A 22013-nucleotide genomic window follows, 5' to 3' on the forward strand; every position below is an offset into this window, starting at 1 on the left:
TAATGATGAGTCAAAGCACCTCTTAGTTGTGTGTGATGCTGAAAAAGGGAATCAATGTAAGTCCTCTCTTAGGTGTTCTGATAGCAGGTTAACTTGAACACCCAGAGGGAGCTTTGAGGACAAAGCACATGAGCTCCAGCCCTTGTCACCATCCTCCACGTGCTGGGGGATGAGCTTCTGAAGCAGGAAGCCTCCTGTACGTAGAATTGTAGAACCGTAGTGTTGAAGGGGACCCAGTGGCTTCCTGCTTCACATTTTCAGCCTCCAACTTGTGATGGCTGATGAGAGCAGTGGCCGGGGGTGGAGTTAGTGTCCTTGTTGCCATGCCTCCCACTACATGCTAAGTTATCCCCTAGTTATTACATCTGAAGAGGGCCTTTGTTTCTCTTAAAATATATACTGCATCTTGACCCTGTAGACAGCAGATATCTGAACAGTCCTTTCCTCACCTTATTCCAGCGGTTCTCAACCTATGGGTCCCCAGATGTTGTTAGACTACAACTCCCATCATCCCTGAGCTCTGGCCTTGCTAGCTAGGGGTGATGGGAGTTATAGTTCAACAACATCTGGGGACCCTCAGGTTGAGAAAGGTTGCCTTATTCCAATGTCTTCCTAAACCTAGGGTGCACCCACATTGAAACACCCTTCACTTGTGCTTTTTCCGAGAGCAGGGAGTCAGTGGGAAGACAAGCCCATCATCCGGGCACCAAAGTGCAATGCTCTGCTTCAGTTACTGAGCAGGCAGAGAAGTTTGCCTTTGTAATTAAAGCAATTTCTCTGTTGGCTCCCCTACTCCTCATTTCCTGGAAGTGTGCTGGTACATTAGCATCGGGGGAGGGCCATTCTAACCCAGTAAATATGTGGGGCCTCTGAAGACTTCTCAGCCGCTACCCCCTGCCCAGTGTAAAATAAGTCCTCAATGGCTCCAGGCTGAACAGAGGAGCAAATTCAGCCACAAACATCTATGTGATTGGAGCCCACTACTTGAGTTGGCATGAGCAGAGGGTTTATTGCAGATCTCCTCAGGCTTTGGTCCATTGAGCTGGCTTTGAGGGCCGCCACCACCACCACTGCTGTCGCCTTTCTGTGTGAGCTTGACACTAGGAGTGAAACTGCAGTAGCTTGCCCCCAGAGATGAAAACAAGCATCCGAGAGCAGGAAGATGTGTTGTAGCCCCTCACATAGAGCACAGGAGCAGCTGCATTAGTGGTTGTTCCTAGCACTGATTCTTTTGAGCTGACCTTGAGAAGATCTGCAACCTCTTTGCTTGTACGCATTCCACTGGTTGTAATGGAATGAAAACTTGGATGTGCAGCCTAGTGCACAACCCTGTGCATATTGGGACTTTGTACTTTGACAATAGTACAGTGTGGACAGAGAGTTTCATAACTCAAGTGCACTTTTGGTTTTGTCTCCACTTTCCAGTTGTGGGTCCGGATATAGCAGCTGATGCACATGCATAAGCCTTGGACCCACTCTTGGATCTCTGTAGATCAAGGAGAGAAATGCTGAGTTGTGGGAACATTTTGTTTAGATTCCCCTTGTAATCAATCTGTTTGCTTGTAAGTGTTCAACCTGAGCAGGCATTACAATGATTTCAGAAGCAACCATACAGACAATCGCAGATTCACACCAATGTCAGCATCTAGAATGCTCCCAAGTAACTTCTCCCCATAAACTACCTTAGCTAGTCGGCGATCTATATACACACTCTGCTGTGCTATTTATTTGATGCGTCCTTAATGAACAGAAACTTTTGGGCTTGCAATTAAAGAGTTTTTCCAGCAGTTTTTCTGTCACTTGGAGTGCAAAACACTTAAAACTGTGAATAACTCGTACAACAAACCTGCTTGTGTCATTAGCAGCTTCCAAACAGTGGAATATGGTGATAATGTATCCTTTGCTGCTTGTAAAGCTAATGGACTATGTGTTGTCTGATTTACCTTGCATGTAAATGTGTCAGTGAATGTTTGCCAAATGGAACACAGAGTGCTGTCAGCTTTGCGCTCTGTGTGTGTGTGTGTGTTTGTTTGTGTTTGTGTGTCTGTGTTGGTTTTTTTACATGAACTTAAGAGCTCTGTTGGACCAAAGGTCCATCAAGTCCAGCATCCTCTTTCTTTAGCAGCCCACCAGATGCACCTAGGAAACCCAGAAGCTGGACATGAGCACAATGGCCCTAACTGCTGCCATTCTTTGGCATTTGGCATTTTATTGCCTCTGATTCTGGAAGTTGCAAATAGCCTTTGGCAAATACCACACCCAAGAAAATGTGAATTCTGTGACATGTGCCAGGTTCTTCTCATATGCTTCCTATGGGCATCTGGTTGACAACTGTGGGGAAAAAGTGCTGGATTAGAAGGGCATATGTCCTGATCCAGAGGGGCTTTTCATTATGTCCTTAAAGTGAGTTCCTAGCTGGCCATGGCAGTAGGTTGTAGGTGGCTCATCAATTCTATTTTGTGTATGCCCCCAGTTGTTCTTCCTTGTCATGCCAGCAGAGACAGGAATGAGTATTTTGTTTCATTTGTGGGTAACAACTCCTGAACTGAGTAACAGTGTTGTATCTGTAGGCTTAGTCACAAAGAAACATTTTGTATGAGCCAATGGCTTTGAAGCCAATCAGCCTATACAAAGCCAAACTTGGGTGTCTTTAAGAAGGATTAGACAAATTCATGGAGCATAAAGCTATCAGTGGCTACTAGCCATGATGGCTATGCTCTGCCTTCATATTCGGAGGAATTATGCTTGCGAATACTAGTTGCTAGAAACCACAGGATGGGACAGTGCCCTTGTGCTTGGGTCCTGCTTTTGGGCTTGCCACTGGCATCTGGTTGGCCACTGTAAGAAGAGGGTGCTGGACTAGATGGGGCATTGGCTTGACCCCCCCCCAAGCAGGCTCTTCTTATGTCCTTTTATTTCTTTTTCACTTGGCTCCTGTATCCCAGATCACACCCATGCATGCGTAGTATGTACCCTGGTAATGTGAGTTAAAAAGGGAAATATTTGCTTTTTTCAGCCTGGCCACAAAGCTCCAGTGTAAATCCCTCAGCCCAGGTCAGATGGTAAATTTAAGACAGCATAATTTATGCTAGTGTAGATTCCCCCCAAAGGTGTGTGTCAGGGGCATGGAGAAGGGAGCGCAGGGCAGGATAAGGAGAGACATCTATTCCAAACCCATTTCAGTTTGGTCATGTGACCTAGTTGTCCCCCTCTCCCGTAAGCCAGCTGAAAGGACAGTGTCTGTTCAAATAGAGTTTGGAATTGGGGCAATTTATTACATTGGTGGGGATGTGAGTGGCACTGTGGGTTAAGCCACCGAGCCTAGGACTTGCTGATCAGAAGGTCAGCGGTTCGAATCCCCACGATGGGGTGAGCTCCCATTGCTCGGTCCCTGCTCCTGCCAACCCAGCAGTTCGAAAGCACGTTAAAGTGCAAGTAGATAAATAGGGAAGGTAAATGGCGTTTCCGTGCGCTGCTCTGGTTCACCAGAAGCGGCTTAGTCATGCTGGCCACATGACCTGGAAGCTGTACGCCGGCTCCCTCAGCCAATAAAGCGAGATGAGCGCCGCAACCCCAGACTCGGCCACGACTGGACCTAATGCTCAGGGGTCCCTTTACCCCTGGTGTAACTAATGACAGTGCAAATTACCCTGGATATCTATAGCTAGGATTGCTGTCACTGTGCCTCAGTTCCTTAATCCAGGCTGCTTCTCAGTCAAGCCTCTCTGACAACCCAGCAGTTCTTGTTTGTTTTGTCCCAGTTCCTAGAAACAGCACATACCGTATTTTTCACACCATAGGGCGCACCGGACCATAGGGCGCACCCAGTTTTTAGGGGGGGGGAATCAAGAAACCCCCCCAGCCCCAAAGAGCAGCGTACAGGCTGCACACAACCTCTCCCTGCCAGAGGGGTTGCGCGCAGCTATGGAACAAGCCAAGGCAGCAGGCGGGATGGATCCCGCTCACTGTTTTGGCTTCCCCTTTAGCCCCGTGCAGCCTCTCCCTCCCGGGAGAGGCTGCATGGGGCTAAAGAAGCCATAGCCCCGTGCAGCCTCTCCTTGCGGAGGGGTTGCGCGCAGCTATGGAAGAAGGCAAGGCAGCGAGCGGGATCCATTCCCCTTTAGCCCCGTGCAGCCTCTCCTTGCGGAGGAGATGCTGCGGAGGGCTAAAGAATCCATAGCCCCATGCAGCCTCTCCTATTTTTGCCATATATCCTTTTATATATTAAAAAGTTATTTATATGACGTTGTATTACATTATATTAAGAGGGAAAGAAAAACACATGAAAAAATTGATACATTTGGTTAAACAAACAAGAATGGACTAATACTACTGTATCCTTAGCCCAAATTAAATAAATACAAAAATATCAAAACATCTTCTTGAATTTTATTATACTAAATATTCAGTTATTAACATCTCCATTCCATCAGATAAAATATTTGTGAACATTCCCTGACATCACAGCAGAGGAGTAGGAGAGAGAAATTCAAAGGGAGATTATATTTTTTCTTTCTTTAGCAAGATAGACACCAGTGCGCTGACTTTATCCTTCGAAGACTAATTATAACATAGCTAAACATAGTTGCTTATGTGGTCTTGCAAATGCTCCATAACTCCAGTTCCCCTGTAATCTATTTGTTCTACTTTCTTCAGTTTTCAGAGCACAGGAATCATTCCGTGCTCTGCTGGTGACTCTCTGCAGTAAGAAGCAGAACATTTGCATTCAGCAGAGGAAAAAAAGTGTTAAATGCCAGCATGAAATACTTTTTTTTATCAGATTTTCACAGTCAATAAAGTTAGCCAAAGTACATCCCATAAATAACCATCAGTGGGTGGAAACATCTCTGAAGTCAAATTACCTGCAGCAACTGTTTATTCTTTCCTGAATGTTAAGCATGCAACCTGGCAAACTGCCACAGTCTCTTCAGTAGTAGAATTTTCATAAAGAAAACATTTCCTCAGTTGCCCACACTTTAGGGTTTGCTTCACCAAATAAAATACTGTTATCACCAAAGGATCTACTGCATACATGTTACTTTGAACCCTTCTATCATTCCAACCCAGTAATTGTATTTCCCCTCTGTGTTTTGCACAGGCTTTCAACCACTTGGTTGCCTAGTTATGAAGATACAACACTCTCAAAAACACAATACATGTGGTCCCCACTATCCGAACACAATGTGTTCTCCAGAAATTCTTTGTTAGGTGAGCGTTTGCATAATGAGTCAATGATTTCCATTGATTCCTATGGGTGACTTTATGATGTGTCCCTGACCACGAAATTGTGACCCTCCAAACAATGAAAAAAACATGGAAAACCCTCTGAAACGTGGAAAAGGGCTCATAAGGAATGAAAAAATGCTTTCTTATTTGTCTGACTCTCCCCCTCTCCACATACTTTCTGGTAAAATGGTTGCTCCAGACCAGCACACAAAAAGTAAGGCTTGTTTTGGACTGTTTATTTGTTTACAATACAGTGGTACCTCGGGTTAAGTACTTAATTCGTTCCGGAGGTCCGTTCTTAACCTGAAACTGTTCTTAACTTGATGCACCACTTTAGCTAATGGGGCCTCCTGCTGCTGCCACGCCGCCAGAGCACGATTTCTGTTCTCAACCTGAAGCAAAGTTCTTAACCTGAGGTACTATTTCTGGGTTAGCAGAGTCTGTAACCTGAAGCGTATGTAACCTGAAGCGTATGTAACCCAAGGTACCACTGTACTACATGTAGGTCTGGCTGTTTGGATATCTGAATTTGTGGTATGTATAGCAAGGTTTGGGTACTAATTCCTCGTGTTTGGAGTATTTGGACAGAGGAACCTGCATGTATTTTGTGACTGGAAAGTTGAGATGTTTGATGCCATGGTTGGCCAGTGGAGCAGAAAGCTTCATGGCTTCTTTGGATGCATATGGCTTAGGTACCCTGATGTAGTAGGGAATGGGTGGTTTAAAACTAAGGCAACTGTGTGTTACAGGAAACTTTATAATTCGAAATCCAAAGTAAGTGAGTAACTTACGTAAACTTTAACCATTAAACTATTGACTATATAGACTGTGGCTTTTTTAGTGACTTGCTGATGCTAAAAATTAACTAAGTGGTTTCTGAACCTTCTGGATGATACTGCTTGTGAATGCAATAAATAAAAGGTGACAGCATTTAGTGAGTAGGCACATCTTTTAAAAGCCTAGGTTTCCTTTTAAGAAAAGGGCAGAGAAGTTTGAAAGAAATTGGCTTCTCCTGGAAAGTGCTCACCAACATGATGCCTGTCCAGGATCCTTTTCGATGTGAGCTCATTTGCAGCCACAAAGGCCATTTAATTACACACACATACAATACATTTTCATTTTCTTGCATCTCTTGTATTGTATAAACCAGACGACACATTATGATTTTTATCCTACCATGTTTGTCTTGGAATTAGTGTGAATGCTAATAATACAGCAACATGGAGACCTGCTTTTCTTGAGAAAGAGTGCATTTTTAAAATGAGATTAGTCAGAATTTAATTCAGAGGCCACTGGAAGTCTTTCGATATTTGCAAATTTTAGAGATCTGTGATGTGACTCTGGTGGCATTAGGTGGCCTTAAATGACCCAACTTCGAAAAAGAGTGTAATTAAGTTACCTTGACGATATCTTCTTTAGCTTCTAGACTGTTATGACTTGTGATAGTTTAAACCCACACAAAGAGATGCCAAACTGCAAGGGTTGCTATGGCAACAGCAGGGGCCTGTCAACACCTCTCTCTCTAATAGTGACAAATGGTACTTATTACATCAGCACTAATTTCATCCGATCCCTTTCAGATGAAGATACTTAGTCCTCACTGATCAGATTGTGTCACTGTAATTACTGAGAACAGACCTTATTAGATGACAGCACTCCTTACCCATTGCCTCAGCTCAAATCTAACCTACTTTTTGCTATTTTTGAGGGTATTCTGCAATGTCTTCCAGCCCAACCCGTCTCTCACCATCTTTTTGTTTAAATAATGCAACATTATCTTCAGAATTTTTTTTTTCCAGAGTAAAAGTTGTCTAATACACAAAGAGTTGAATCCTGTGCGTTCACTGCAAGGTTGTCAAAATTTGTTGCAAGAAGACTTTAATTTGGGGCGAGAAGCATATTTCTGCTAACATGCCGTAACTGGTCAAGGAGCCACTTCTTCACTTAATCCCCATTCCCACCCAGTCCATAGACACCAGGCATCATTATAGGGGCATGTTTTGTTAGTTGGTGATATGAATATATGGGTGGGGGGCGGGGAGAGAATACTCCTCTTCAATAATGCTCTCGCACAGTGAATATCAGTGTGTGAGCCAGGCCACCTCTGTCTCTGGTGTTGACAAGCCAAGGTCCTGCAACATCCCTGAATTAAGGCAGATGGTGAGTCTTCATATATACTCAGGTAGGCCTTCCCTGTGCAGATATCCAAGTCAATGCACAGATGCCAGTGGGCAGATTAAGCATGAATCAGTCTGTTTCTGATACATACCAGCTTCACATGTGTTCATTCATAAGCATGTTCCATTGTGTTTCTGCATTACTTTCTGGGTTTATTTTTAGCGGCATGTAAAGCTGCATTAATTTTGAATATATTTTGTCACAAAGCATGCATTTTTATATGCTTGAAACCCTAAACGTGTATTTTGGCATGCGTTTTAGTTTAAAATGCCCATTTAATATATTGTGAGCTGAGAACTTTATCACAAAATTTGGAGAAATGGGAAATTTGAAAGATACCTGTGTTCCAATGTGAGTGTTAATTTTGGGAAGCTTGAATGGCAGCAGTGCTCCTGCCCAAATCACGCTGCTGCCTTTTGCCCTGGTCCAGGTAAGCAGTAGCAATGCAGGTGTCAGGAGGGTGACTCCACCCCACCTCACACACCACTCATGTCCCTATTCCTAGATCAGGCATGTGATGTCACCAGTGCTGCTTGCCAGCTCTGCTCTCATGCTGGTTTTGGATTTTTGAGACTCTGACTAAAGTGGACTAATAGGTTTCTTATTCTTCTGCATAATGAATCCTCTCTCATACATCATATAGCTCATTATGGGCCCAAATAGTCCTGTGGCCCTTCTTTCCAAGAATACACCTGAAGATCAGTGTTTGTGAAGCCACCAGCCTGAAGTTGGATTTGAACCTATACCCCATATTCAAATCCCTTTGCAGTAAATTAGCTGTTAAGAAACGTTGTGAATGTGAGTTGGTACCACCCCTAGCTTAATGCAATAGTTCCATGAGAGCTTGTGGAGCATTAACACTGTAAATGCTATTTACATGCTAATCAGTTGCCACATAACTTGGAAGCGGTGGTAACGTGGTAGATTTACGTGTGCTTGGGAACAAAGACACAGCTTTTCGATCAGACTAATGGCTTGGAAGTGGCATCAGAAAAAGTGCTGGTAATCACGTTTGACGGCTAGGATTGATGGCTGATGGTTTGTAAAGGGCAATGCACTGGAGTGATATCAGGGAGCTTTTAATAATGCTTGGCAAATGATCAGGCTGCTCAGTCAATCATTGTGCAGATGCCAATATCCTCCCCTCCCCCCTTTCACCTAGGGATGCAGCAGAGCATGTTACAAAAATAAAAGTGGGGTGCAGAATTTCAGTTCAAGATACAGAACTGTGAGTTTGAAGCTGATCAAAAATAATATCAGGATAAATTATAATACAGTACTTGTATCATTACTTCCTGTTTTCTAAAAATATATATGATGATTTTCATTAAGTGTATCTGCTTTCTACTTTGTTTTTTGCCTTTGATGGGGGTGGCAGCTGGTTTAGAAGAAACAGCCAAAACTGGTAGTTTTCTCATGGAGCTTGATGGACAAATTGCTTGTTCAGTCTGAATTGGTTGCCTGGTTAGTGATTACTAATGGGACTCCCCTTCCTTCCCAGTGTTAGACTTGGTGCTTGCTGAATATTTTCTCCTTTCTGACCCCTTCCAGTTCTGCTTCAATCTACTGAGGAAGCCAACCCTCGGGCTTGATTTCGGGACATTGTGCCCATCACTTGTCTGATTCAGTGAGCTGTTTTGCATGTGATGCTTAGCTAAACTGTGGTTTAGCATGAACAAGCCATAAATCTTTACAAATCTCTCTATTCCTTGTATTTTTAAAATATTGAAATTCTTTAATACAAGGTCCACATATTACCGTAGGCTCAGATCCTGGCTCCTCAGAGTACCTGGGCAGTAGTAACTCTGAGGAGGAGAGGGACTATTATCTATTATCCCTGACTGCATTGTGTTTATGCTGCCAGCATTGGATTCTGCACCCAGTCTGCACCCCTTTGCCTACTCATACTGAGGAAGGGACTCCTTTGAGGATCAAAAAAGGCTATGCAGTGCTTCCACTGACCAAGGCCCCACAGCCCCAAACCTCACTACCAGGAAGGTGTCAGTGGCTTCACCAAGGGACAGTGACCCTTTAAGTGGCACATTGCACTACTCAGGTTGTGGGTCTTCAGGCTTGTTACTCAAAGCCAGATTATAAAGCTCTGACAATCACAGAAAGCCAATGCTGAGACAGTTCGTCCTCCCTGTTCTCAGTTGAAGGATTGCTACCTGTGGTCTGAACTTCTTGCTCTTGCAGTCCATTCAGCAACCTTGTTGCTGTCCAGGGTCCTGACGAAACTCACCCTGCCTCCCTCTTTTTAGGATGGAAATTACTATGGATCAGGACAAGTTTAAACTTTTGTCTATATTGTTGCAATCTTTATTCTGTTGGCTTCCCCCCCATTCTGCCCCCTCCCTCACTCTAATCATTCCCTATCAGTCCTTACTTTATTTATGCTTCACAAATACCCAAACTGGCCAGCTGTCTGCGCTATGAATTCTTAATTCACAGACCAGTAAATCACGCTGGGTATTCTTCCATGGTCCCTCTTTTGATCGCAACATTTCAGATAGCTGAACTTTACTTCCACAACTGCCTGTGTGTTAACAGTTTTGCCCGTACTTAAAACTCAATTCATATATAATATATCACATACATATTTTATCACACACAGGGACTTTGCATTATTTATCACATGCATGGAAACATTAAGGATGCAGACATGCATACAGAGGATGCTTTCTTACATAAATACCCTTCTTAGGCGTGTAAAATGTTGACATTGGTAACATCACGGTCTCTTTCTTCACGTACAAATCTAATTTCCCCCTTTACATGAACTTCCTTTAAACACTGCATCTGCCGCTGAATATTAATCGCATCCCCAAAGTTAGAAGGTAGAACTTATTTGGAAAAAAGAATCTGAAAGGTGCTAGAGTACCCTTCATGTAGGATTCTTCAACCATTTTCAGAGAGCACATCTGTATTGGTTGGGCAGAATAGGCTTGCAGTATCAAGCCCCACCCCCAACCCATTAGTCTACATTAGCTTTGCCAAGTGTCTAGCTAACTATGGCTCTTCCTCTCCCTGCCTTGCATAGCAACAACCATTTACATCAGGCTACAGAAGAAGGAGAGCTGGGTTCCATTGGCTCTGCTGAGAGAACAACTCCTTATGGCTTCTTCTCTCCCAGTACTATTTCCACCCCAGTTCATCACTGCATCTTGAACCAGTGCACAAGGTTGCTTTTTTCCTTCTACCTTCCCATCACTTTTTTTTGTTTTGTGTCATGTCTTTTTATGTGGTGAGCCAGAGGGAAGATACTGTCTTGCCTCAACTGCTCTTTGAGACTTTTCAGCTGGGGAAGGGTTGTAGCTCAGTGGTAGAACATATGCTTTGCATGTAGAAGGTCCCCGTTTCAATCCCTGGCATCTCTAGGCAGGGATAGAAGAGACCCCTGCCTGAAAACCTGGAGAGCTGCTGCCAGTCACTGGACAATACTGAGCTATATGGACCAATGGTCTGAAACAGTAAAAATCAGATTCCCATGTTCAGCTGAAGAGCAATATAAAAATGCTTTAGATAAACAAATAAATGACCGTATGTTCATGCCAACACCAGTTCCAGGATTTGGAGTGTCCTACAAACAAACTGTAGACAGATTAAGACATTGACAGAATGTAAACACCCGCAGTTTCAAAATATATATGGGATATATACAGGAATATATATTTGCTTTCGTAGATTTTCACGGGTACAGGAAATACAGGAATATATATATATATATAAGAATATGTTGAGATAATTTGGAGTATGCTGGAAGATGAGAAGAAATGTAAAGAACCACAGAAAGAAGGAGAAGGGAGTCAGAGTTTGAAATGTTAAAATTATGGTTGAATAATTGTTGAAATATATATGTAAATGAAAATTATAAATAATTAAAAAAAATATTTGGAGTGTCCTTGAGCAAGATGCTATGACTGCATCCCTGAGTGCAACTACCTCCTCCATTGTTGCCACTGCCCATTGCTTTGTTCTCCTTGGGCCCAATTGGCACCATCTACCAGGGAGAGAGGGCAAAGTGTATAGAGGTTATTGTTCCTTCTTTTCACTCCACTCATTGCTTGCTCACTAGGAGAGGGAGTCAGGAGGAAGAGCAAGGCCAGGTCGCAGTAAGGGTTGGTGGTGGCCCCCAGACTGGGGTATGGATCTCAACCAATGCCCCTGGTGCATAAAAAGTGATGACAGGTAGGGTTGTCCATGGGTGTTGGGCATTTTTAATGGTAAATTATGGTCCACTGACTGTCATCTTGTGCAGAAGAGCAGAAGGTAAATCACATGTGGAGGTGATTGTTGTGGGAGAGTTAAAACAGAGCCCCGTGAAACCTGCTGTGTACCCTTTTCTCTATGAGTGCAAGGTGCATGCTTATATCCTGATACACTGCATTTCATGGATTGTTTATTATCTGCCAAGCAATTTTCTGATGGGATGTGTGCTAAGTAAGAAGCTTTTTTTCAAGTGAGGAAAAATAGGCACTGAACCTTTTTTATTCCCCAATCAGACTCTCTGTCCAACATAAGTTGCTTCATTATCTCAGTGGTTACCCATGAAGTGATCCAAACAGCTAAGAAGCAAGTATATTTAAGACACATGGGGCTATGAATTTGTGGCAGCTCTAATTACTGTAATATGGTATTGATTATATGTGGTGACTTACAATGAAGTTGCAGCTATTGGCTGCATTAGGCTAAGATTTATCCTAATCATATGTATATTAGCATCTAGAGCAGTGTTTCCCAACCTTGTGCCTCCAGCTGTTTTTGAACTACAACTCCCATCATCCCTGACTAGCAAGACCAGTGACAAGGGATGATGGGAATTGTAGTCCAAAAACAGCTGGAGGCACAAGGTTGGGAAACACTGATCTAGAGTACCAGCATATGAAGAGTTCTTGATTCTTTGATCCATGGAGGCTAATGCTTGATGGTGTTATAATCTTAACTTTAGGAATTCAGAAGCCTTGCTGGTCCCAAGGAAGCTTGGGGTGACATTCAACTGAATAACTGTGAGTGCAATAGGACTTTCTCCTCTCTCCCACCCATATACCTCACACCATCCCCAAACCTTCTCTGGAGGGTTTGGAGAAAACCCAGAACAGATCTAGGGGGCATGTGGGCAGAGAAGAGGGAGAAAACAAGTGCTGAAGGAACATTCACCTTAATGCTACATTGAATACAACCCCTAATATTAATGCTATTACATGTTTGGGCAGGAAAGAGATGAATGAGTTTCCCTAAAATCAATCAATGTGAAGGGGGATGGGGGGAAGCCAACCCATGGGTTTATCTGCACTGTCTACTGGTCACCACTAGACCATTATATATAAAGGAAATCATTGGCAAAAACCTTGAAAGAGCTGACTTTAATCCTTCAAGTGGCTTCCACAGTGAACCTTCTTCTTAAAGCTGGTGATATAAAACTCAGCTGCTTTTTTTGGCGTGGAAATAAGAAAAGCATCTGCTAGATTGATGTGCTATGAATAATCTACCTTTACAGTATGAAGTTGATGGCAGTTGTAGTAAATAGGCTGCCAAACTGGCACCTTGAAGCAGGCAGGTAGGGGTTGAAGAACACAAACACGCAGGCTGAAGAAAGCCTATTCATCAATGGTATTGAGGAAACTCAGGCAGCCTGAGGTGCATCTGTTATATTTTGGTTAGTAGAGCCTTCAAACATCATAATATTTTCAGGACTGTTCGGTAGATGTCTGCTGTTACCTATGAGTTTCCAAGAGGCATAAATAATATACATTATTAAGAAATAATGTTCTTGTTAGATATCCTTCATCTGTTCATTTGTCAGACTTCTCTCCTGCTGAAGAAAGAAAGAAAGAAAGAAAGAAAGAAAGAAAGAAAGAAAGAAAGAAAGAAAGAAAGAGGAAAGAAGAGAAATCAGTGGTATTTTGCTCAGTTTTTGAAGACAAGTTGACGATATTTATGATTTTACTTTGCTATATCATCATCATCATCATTCACCTCATGATTCTGCATTAACAAGATGGGAATTCTTCCAAGCAGATGCACCGCTAGGGGCCAAGGGTGGTCTTGAACCCTTCTCCAGCATGATACTTCTCTAGGATTATGGAGCACCCAGATAGAGAACTTTTGCCAGCATCAGAGAGCTGGACCACCTACTGCCACCTGTGCCAAGGGATACCAAGGGTGGAATTCAATATTGCCCTGTTAGAACTGGGGTAAGCATTTCAGCTCACCCAAAGAAAAAATCTCTCCTCTCCCTTCATGCTGCTCTGAGGGTTCTCGTAGCCCACAGATCTGACATGAGGGAGAGTGGGAGCATGAGAGTGAGGAAAACCCTGTTGTGCTAGTGGGACTTTCAGCACTTGCTCCCGCTATCCCAACTATTTAGCTGAATCCATCCCTGTGTGCCTAAATTAAATTCCACATTGTAATTTTGAAGTGCAGATGGTATTGATCCAAGTAACCTTTTTCTCTTTTGTTTGATCCTTTTTGTAATTCAACAAGTAGGACATTTATGAACTTTATGCAGCTGATCCAAGGAATACCACCAAGGGGACATGCACAATATTAGCAGCTTAAAACTGTCATTGCTCCCAAGTCATTTTCTGTCTTTCTCCCTAGATAGTCAGACTTTGGTGCTGGTGTGCCTTCTGGAGTCCTATCATCCTGGTATTTTGTTCAGGCAGGTCTGTTTCAAAGCTTTTGGGTGTTCTGTGCATCCAGATGAAGAAAATGTCAGCAATTTTGCTAGGAAATACCATCCTGAAAGTTAAAAGTGACGGGGACAGCTGATAAGAGTTTGAGCATGCAAGTGTTAACAGTTTGGCACCTGGCTAAAGGAACCATCTGTTCTTTTAATTTCTATCAACCTAATTTAGTTTGCTATAACATAAAACCATGAACTTTATTTCCTGCTAAGTGAAAATCAAATGTGCTACTTTAAGCCTTCTGGAGGATAACCTCACCCATATTAAAAGAGGAACAGCATGACTGTCAAGGGGGGGGGGGAGCTCAGAGTTGGATACGGAATACTTAACATCACAGTCTAAAGATATTCTCAGTTTTCATAAGTTTGATGTAATGTTCAAATGCTGTTTTAATAATAATCCGTGTGAACAATTGGACAGGACGGTATTGAACCAGAAATGCCCTCCCAAAAAACTTTATTACTTAGGCCTGTAAGATTATATTTTAATTTTTGGTATTGCGCAAGCTAATGGATTGCATTAAAAACCTTGTATATGATCGTGTTGATTATTGATAATTTACTTGACTGCTGGGTAGCCATGTTAAGGCAGGACTTGCCAGTGCTATAGCTAAACTTGAATTTTAAAAGTTCACATGCGAGGTGAACTGTATCTAGAAAGATATAATGAAAGTTAGTTGGACTCCAGATAATCCTGCTTTATTAGGGCCAGCCCTATCATTAGACAGTGTGAGGTGGCTGCCTTGGGTAGTAGGTGCTGGGGATGGAGAATAGGTGCAAGGCACTGGAAGGCAGAGCTGCATGTCCACCATGTGGCCTGTTCAGTGTCTGCTGCCCTTGGAGTGTGGGTGGGGATGGTGGTGGTCAAATTTGGATTGTTTTGGACATAGGCTACCTATCTCCTGGGTTTTTTTTAGGGAAGCTTTTTTTCTGGCTCACTCATTGGAAATGAAATGGCAGGCTGCTGTTAAAGATTCACAGGCCCAAGGCCCATCCGGGCATGCATAGCTAGCAGCAGAGTTCTTTGCAACTCAGGTGTTTCTACTGCACACAGCTAACATGATTCAGGGAATCCCTAGCGCTGGGAAGGCTCATAAAGTTCATCTGTTGTGCAACTCTTTCTCATCCTCCTTTACGTGTTTTCCAAGATGTAGCTCCCGCTGCTGTGAGCTCCTCCACTTTCATTCTATGTGTGTAACTTCATACATCAAACATGCTGCAAAGCTGGCAAATAAATCAACAAGGATCTTGTAGTTATCTGGAGCAATGATGGGCAGTTTTCACCCACTCCATCACCAAGTCTTTTGCCTCATATTTGTGCCATAGGATAACTGAAAGCAAATATATTGATGCCCCAAAGTGAAAAAGGTTGGCATGTGGCAGGGAATTTCTCATTTAAGAGCATTCAAGGCACATTCGAATGTGCATGCACACATTGCTGAGAACCCAGAAGTGGCATGGAATGGGGCAAAAATGGCCCTAAAAGAGCGCAAAAGGTGTAAAAATAGCACCTAGCAATTCCAGGAGCCTTTGCATTGGAGTTTGAGCAAGGAAGTTTGGAGGGATCGATTGTAGTGGAGTTTGGTGTATTTTTGGTTTTTTAAAAGGGTTTTTAAGAGGGTGTTTGCAGGTTTTTTCAATGGTGTACCCAATATACACGATTACACTTCAGCATGCGGTGCCTCGGAACGTATCCCTGCCTAAATGGAGACTTGCCTGTAGACGTCATAAGCATGCTGCACTTTAAAATTAAAATAAAAAATCCTGTGCATTGAGTCAGTTGTATGTGAGCCCGCTTTCTATATTGTTCACCTCTATAAAAGTTTTGGAGGGAACATACTGCTTTGTTTCCAATATGTGCATATCCTTTAGCTTCCTGCTGAAATCCTCCAACTTTTCATACCATAGATATTCTGTGCGGTTCCCAACACCTTGCTTTTGTTGCACTAGCATGTCATCACGCCCCTCCAGATGGCAATAATGTGCTAACACTGGGGAAAGCATTGCAGAGCAACTAATAAAGTGGAGCGATGTGTGGATGATCCAGTGTACATTCACCACTAATGCACTATTTTTGCGTCAATGACATGTTGCAGAACACCCATACCCACACCCAAAGATCAGTCTGGTGGGGGCCCTACGTATGCATGCCTAAATGTGTTAGAATCCTTCCAAAATTAGATTTTTATAAAAATAGTAATAATAATAAAGATAACATTTGTGTGGACCCAAGTGGCAGAAGGCATGGAGGGATGGAAGAGCATTGGTTGATCAGTGGTAAGCAACTGGCAAGGGTTTGGTGTCTCTATGCAGGCTATGGAAACGCCCTCTCCTATACCCAGTAGTGACTGGTGTGGTGGAACAGAGTCACCCACCCTGCCTAAAATCCTGGAGAGCCACTTCCACTCAGTTCAGACAGTGCAGACAGCTGAAGCAATAGTCTGACTCAGTTTGCTATGTTTCTCCATTCATTACAAAAATGTATGCTGGGGAAGGGAGGTCTTGCTGCCTCTCCCCCTTTTCAAACTCAACCCCTTCCCTTCTAATATTGGGGATGAAAGGAGGAGTGAGAAAGAGAGACATCAAGTCTTCCCTCCTTTGACTTGGCTGCAGAAGCAGTAGGAAAGTGTATGGGGTGGCCTGTGTATGGTTGGGAATGCAGGGAAGGAAGAGTTTTCCCCCCTCCAGATCAGATTATATCCAAGCCAGGGAAGAACCTATGGCCATAATTCTTACCCTTTTATTGTCTGGGTGACTGCATACTCAATAATTCTTGTAAAATCAAGGTAAATCTAAACTGTGACATTTGGCGTGGTTTTTTTTGCACAGCTGGTTGTTGGATAAGTTTGCCACATTCTCTTAATTGTTGCAAATAGCAAAAGAGGCAAATGAGCTTAGATTTCTCTAGGGACAAAAAACCCACAGCTTTGATTTTAAAGAGTTCTCATTTCGTATGTGATGCGGACAAGTTTAATAATAGATTTTGTTATAGCAAATCAAGAGTGATTAGATTAAATATGCTTAGAGAATAAAGCACTTTCCAAGATCAACAGGATAATAAATATTGTTTCTATCCATGCGGCTTTCCTAAATACTTTTTGAAGTACAGCACCCAAAATGTTCTGCACTTGGGTTTTGTCATACTTGACAAGCTGTCAGCTTTAATGAAAATGTTTTCTATCAGAAATTACATAGGTTTTCCCTTTCTATTTTTTCTGTCATCTTTTATGTCTAGCATTTTATGTTTTAGCAGAGCTGGTTGTTCAAGCCTTATGTAAGTATGTAAAATCTGTTAAGAAAAATAAGGAAAGATGTGTGCAGTTCTAAACAGTGCCTATTGGTAAGAATTGGATACTGTCAGATTTAACTGTGACATGTGGCAATAGCTATTAATGTCTGGCTGACATCATTTTAACGAGGATAAGACAAAAAGGTTGATGTTGCATACAGAATGTAAAGGTTTTGTGCACCTTGTTGGATGCTGAGATTCCTTGCAGAAATACTTCTCCAGGGTTCCTTAGGAAGAAGGATTGACTATTGGCAGACCAATCCAAAAAGGGTTGGGGATGAAGGACATGTGGCAATAATTGCAGGGACAGCTTATGTATGCTTCCCCTCTGTGGGCAGGGGTCCAGTGGGAGGGCTGTGTGGAAGATGGCTGGCAGGGGCTGGAACTAGACAGGGAGTAGAAGCAGTGCTGAAAGACAGATAGCCAAACAGGGCTTCTGTGGTGCAGATATACCATATAGGGCTGTAGTGGATGTTCGCCAGCTTCAGTTTGGGGGCCAAAATGAGTGGTTTCAGGGAATGGATACGAAATATTCCTGGAAAAACAACAACCCTTAATTACAAGAACCTTTTAAAAATTCTGTTTCCAGCCATTGTTTCCTGTATCTGTGGCTAATACTTTGCAGAAAGGGTGAAATTGTTCTTTGTCTACTTCTTGGATTAGTCAAATGGGCCATTTCAGACAATCAGAACGATCAGGAATCCTTGCATTAACCTATACACAGAGCCAAACCTGCATGGGGCTATTTTCTACAATTGGTGAATTCATTTGCAAAACTCTAGTTGTCATCCTGCCGTGGCTTTCTTCTTGAATTTTTCTACAGCTGTTTAACAGATGGGATGTGGGACTTGGATCTAGGAAAACCCAAGTTTAAACCTCCATTCAGTCACAAAACTCACTGGTTCACTTTGGGTCAGTCACTATATTTCCACAGTACTTAGGCTCATAGAGTGGTGGTTAGAATAATATTGGATAAATTCTATGTACGTTGCCCAAAGCACATTGGAGAAAAGGCAGGATACAAATGTTACATAAAAGTTTAGTATCATTGGCTTCCCCCCTTCCTCACATTCTAATTCCAAACTTTCTTTCTTTTTTTCATATAATGAGTCTGATGTGGTCTGATACAGCATTATTATTCATATCATCATATGTAATTATGTATATCAGCCCATTTAATTATGATATATCTCATACTCAGGTTTAGTGCTAACATAAAATAATATGCTTTTATATTTTTCACTGGCTGACTCACATCTAATAAGTAATTTCATTCCACTCTTCCATTTTATTTAAAATATCTTTATACTCTCTGCTGCGCTGCAGCAGTGATGAATACTGAATTAATTATATCTTTCTCGAGCGATTCCACAATATACTGTGCGTGTTGTTGTTGTTTTAAAGTGATATTTCTTTAGGAAGTGCCATTGATTTAAAGATAGGTAGTGACACACCGACTGATCATTTATGAGTCTAATCATTGACAACAATGTGCATTTTGGGAGTTTGACAGTAAAATTTGCAGTTCTTCAGGGTAGGAGAGTCACAAAGCTTTTCTGATTTGTAAAACTCCACATATTCTTATGTCTTTCAGGATCTAGATTTCTCATCACATCCACGGGAGCCTTGTATATTATAGATGTACAGAATGAAGATGGATTGTATAACTACCGATGTATCACACGGCACAGATACACTGGAGAAACACGACAGAGCAACAGTGCTAGACTTTTTGTATCAGGTACGACATGACACTTGCTGAATGGGAAGTACTTCATTGTTTTGTGTCTGCCCGGGATCTAGCCTTTTGGGGAAATTTTTGCTTTTGTCTTTTAGACTGAGAAGTTGCTTGTCTAGCAGCTTGAAGGTAGACATCCTTGGGGGATCCAGATCAGTTTAAGGTAGTGGTGGGAAACTACAGATCTCCTATCATCTCTAGCCACTGGCCATGCAGGCTTAAGGGTTTGCGAGTCCATCAACACCTGAAAGGCCACAGGTTTTCCACCCCTCATTTAACAGTGCACTTCATTTGCCAAGGAACCCCCAAATGCCGGAGAAATGAAAGGGGTAGCAAAACAGTGGCAAAGGAGAAGTGGCAGCCTTGCTTAAAACAGGAACTGTGCGGCAAGTGGAGAGGCGAATTTTTGGAAGGAGTGATATACTGCATAGGTGGTCTCTACCATGCTGAGTTGAGTCCATTCTTAACAAACCAGAAAAGCTGTCAAAGTCAATGAAAGAGGGAAAAGTGCCTGTTCGTCTTAAAATAGCTGTTTATGATGTTATACACACGAACAATCTTCTGAAAAGGAAGATCACACTCCTGCAATGAGGAGTACCTTAATGAGCTTTTGCAGTCTACCATGCTCCAAAGCAAGGTTTATCTTTGGACTGCATGTTTGACAGACTAGATCACAATCCCTTCCAATGAATTTGAGACTCTGGAATGAATTGATCCATTGTGTTTCCAAGGATGAATAGATAAATACAAGCTTCATTCTTAAGCAGGCATAGGCAAACTCGGCCCTCCAGATGTTTCGAGACTGCAATTCCCATCATCCCTGACCACTGGTCCTGTTAGCTAGGGATGATGGGAATTGTAGTCCCAAAACATCTGGAGGCCTGGGTTTGCTTATGCCTGTTCTTAAGGCAAATGAAATTAACCCTAAGACAGAAATGGGACATTATTTGGAGGGAGATCTATGGTCGGTGGATGAGAACTGTAACACTTTGTGCTAGTGGAAACCTTTTGCCTACAACATTTTGCTAACAACATTAATTTTGCTAACAACATTTCCTCCAGACTTTTGTTACCTAGTCTGGGGGGGGGGGAGAGAGAGAGAGAGACTGAACAATAAGATTTTATAGTTGTTCCCACCTCTACATCATTAGCTAGAAGGTTCACCATCCACAGTTAGTAGTCAGGTATCGTGGGCTCTCTCTGAACTCAGGTCAGGGGGTGGGCCAAAGGATGTGAAAATAAACCTGCTCCTTATTCTGAAGGCAGCCAGTTTCATGTGGCTCTACTGGGCTCCTAATCTCTCATGGAAATAACCCTTGTTATGCTGTTAAGCCAATGATTCCTAGCTTTTAATAGCACAGCAATGGGAGAGGAGACCAAGCAGGTGGCTGATTCCTCTAGAACAGAGGTCTTTAACCCGTCCAGTTTCAAGACCCACCTTTGAATCCAAGGGTGCAACATAGGACCCACTTTAACTTTTTCATTTTTGATTTATACTTAACAGTGCTAGTATACATACTGCTCATCATTACTTCTAAATAAAAAGTAGGTTGGCAGTGTGGCAGGAGAAAGGCTTGAGCATGTGGTTGGCCAGAAATGTGTACCTTGGGGGGGAAATAGCTTGTGCCTTTCTCCTGTGACATTGCAGCACTCATGGAAACTGATAAAATGAGCATCTCATCAGTAGAATGTGTCCTAGTTGGGAGATATATGCCTGGTCAGCCTAAGCTTGAATCCAACATGGTGGCATCAACTTTGCTGTGACCCACCTGGTGGAGCCTTGCGACCCACCTGTGGTTCCTCTACCCATTGGTTGTAAACCTATGCTCTAGAAGAAGAGGAATTTAGATGGTTCCTCATCTAAAATATTGTGGCCCTAAGAAACCACTTTCTTTCTTTCTTTTCTTTTCTTTAGACCCAGCAAACTCGGCTCCATCTATTTTGGATGGATTTGACCACCGTAAAGCCATGGCGGGACAGCGAGTGGAGCTGCCTTGCAAAGCATCTGGGCACCCAGCACCAAAGTACCGCTGGCTGAAGGACAATGTACCCTGGGAGCCTGACAGCCGCTTCCGGCCGACGGTGACAGGCCTGCTGATAGAAAACACGCGCTCCTCGGACTCAGGCAACTACGTGTGCGAGGTGTGGAACAATTATGGCACAGCCGAGGTGATAGGTCGCTTGCACGTAAAACGTAAGTGCGTCGTAGAGCGCTGGAGTTTATCACCTGGGAGTGCAGGAGGGGTGCTGTCATGGCAAACACATGTGGCATGTTAGTTTTTGCTTAATAGGGAAAAATTAAACTATTGGGGAGCGGATGCTTCTAACAGCATAATCCTATGATGAGTTAGTCAACTTCGTTCCAGATAAGTGTGTATTGGAATGCAACCTTAATTCATAATTTACAAATGCAATCCATGTGGTTTTCTTTGTAGTGAGGTCAGTGGGGAATTGCCATTTTATCTTTGGGTTATTTTGCTGGTCCACGGCAGCTATTATACCAGAAACGATAGTGGGAGGGGACGAAGAAGGGGGAGAGAGAAGACAAATATGAGAGCATTTCACTCTTCCTTGTTTGTCTTTTGCAAACTAGGTTTTCCTGGGTTTTTTCATCATTTTGTGGTCAAAATTTCATGGTTAAGAATGCATTAGAAATCTCCCCATAGGAATCAGTGGAAATCATTCATTGTGTTAAGCACTCACCTAACAAATGAGTTCCTGAGAACACATTGTGTTTAGATAGTGGGACCTGCTATCCAAGCCTCTTTGATGTCCATGCATAGACACAAGAATTGGTAGTGGAAGAACTCCTTGGCCCTAATGTTACCCCCTGCAATCCACAGGACATCTGTCTATTGAGTGTAATAAGTGCAAAAGGGAATCTTAGCTGAGAACAT

At 42.7% G+C, this 22013-nt stretch overlaps 1 protein-coding gene across 1 annotated transcript in view; it reads left to right on the forward strand.

The window, feature by feature from the left end:
• DSCAM (DS cell adhesion molecule) overlaps window positions 1-22013 on the forward strand; it is a 317172-nt gene that overhangs the window by 159528 nt on the left and 135631 nt on the right. The window contains exons 4-5 of the mRNA XM_081908715.1: window positions 18973-19119; window positions 21032-21310. Coding sequence (XP_081764841.1) covers window positions 18973-19119; window positions 21032-21310 — 426 coding nt within the window. The remainder of the gene's footprint in view (window positions 1-18972; window positions 19120-21031; window positions 21311-22013) is intronic.

Source organism: Podarcis melisellensis (assembly GCF_964234715.1).
Source record: "Podarcis melisellensis genome assembly, chromosome: 4".
Taxonomy (NCBI): Eukaryota; Metazoa; Chordata; class Lepidosauria; order Squamata; family Lacertidae; genus Podarcis; species Podarcis melisellensis.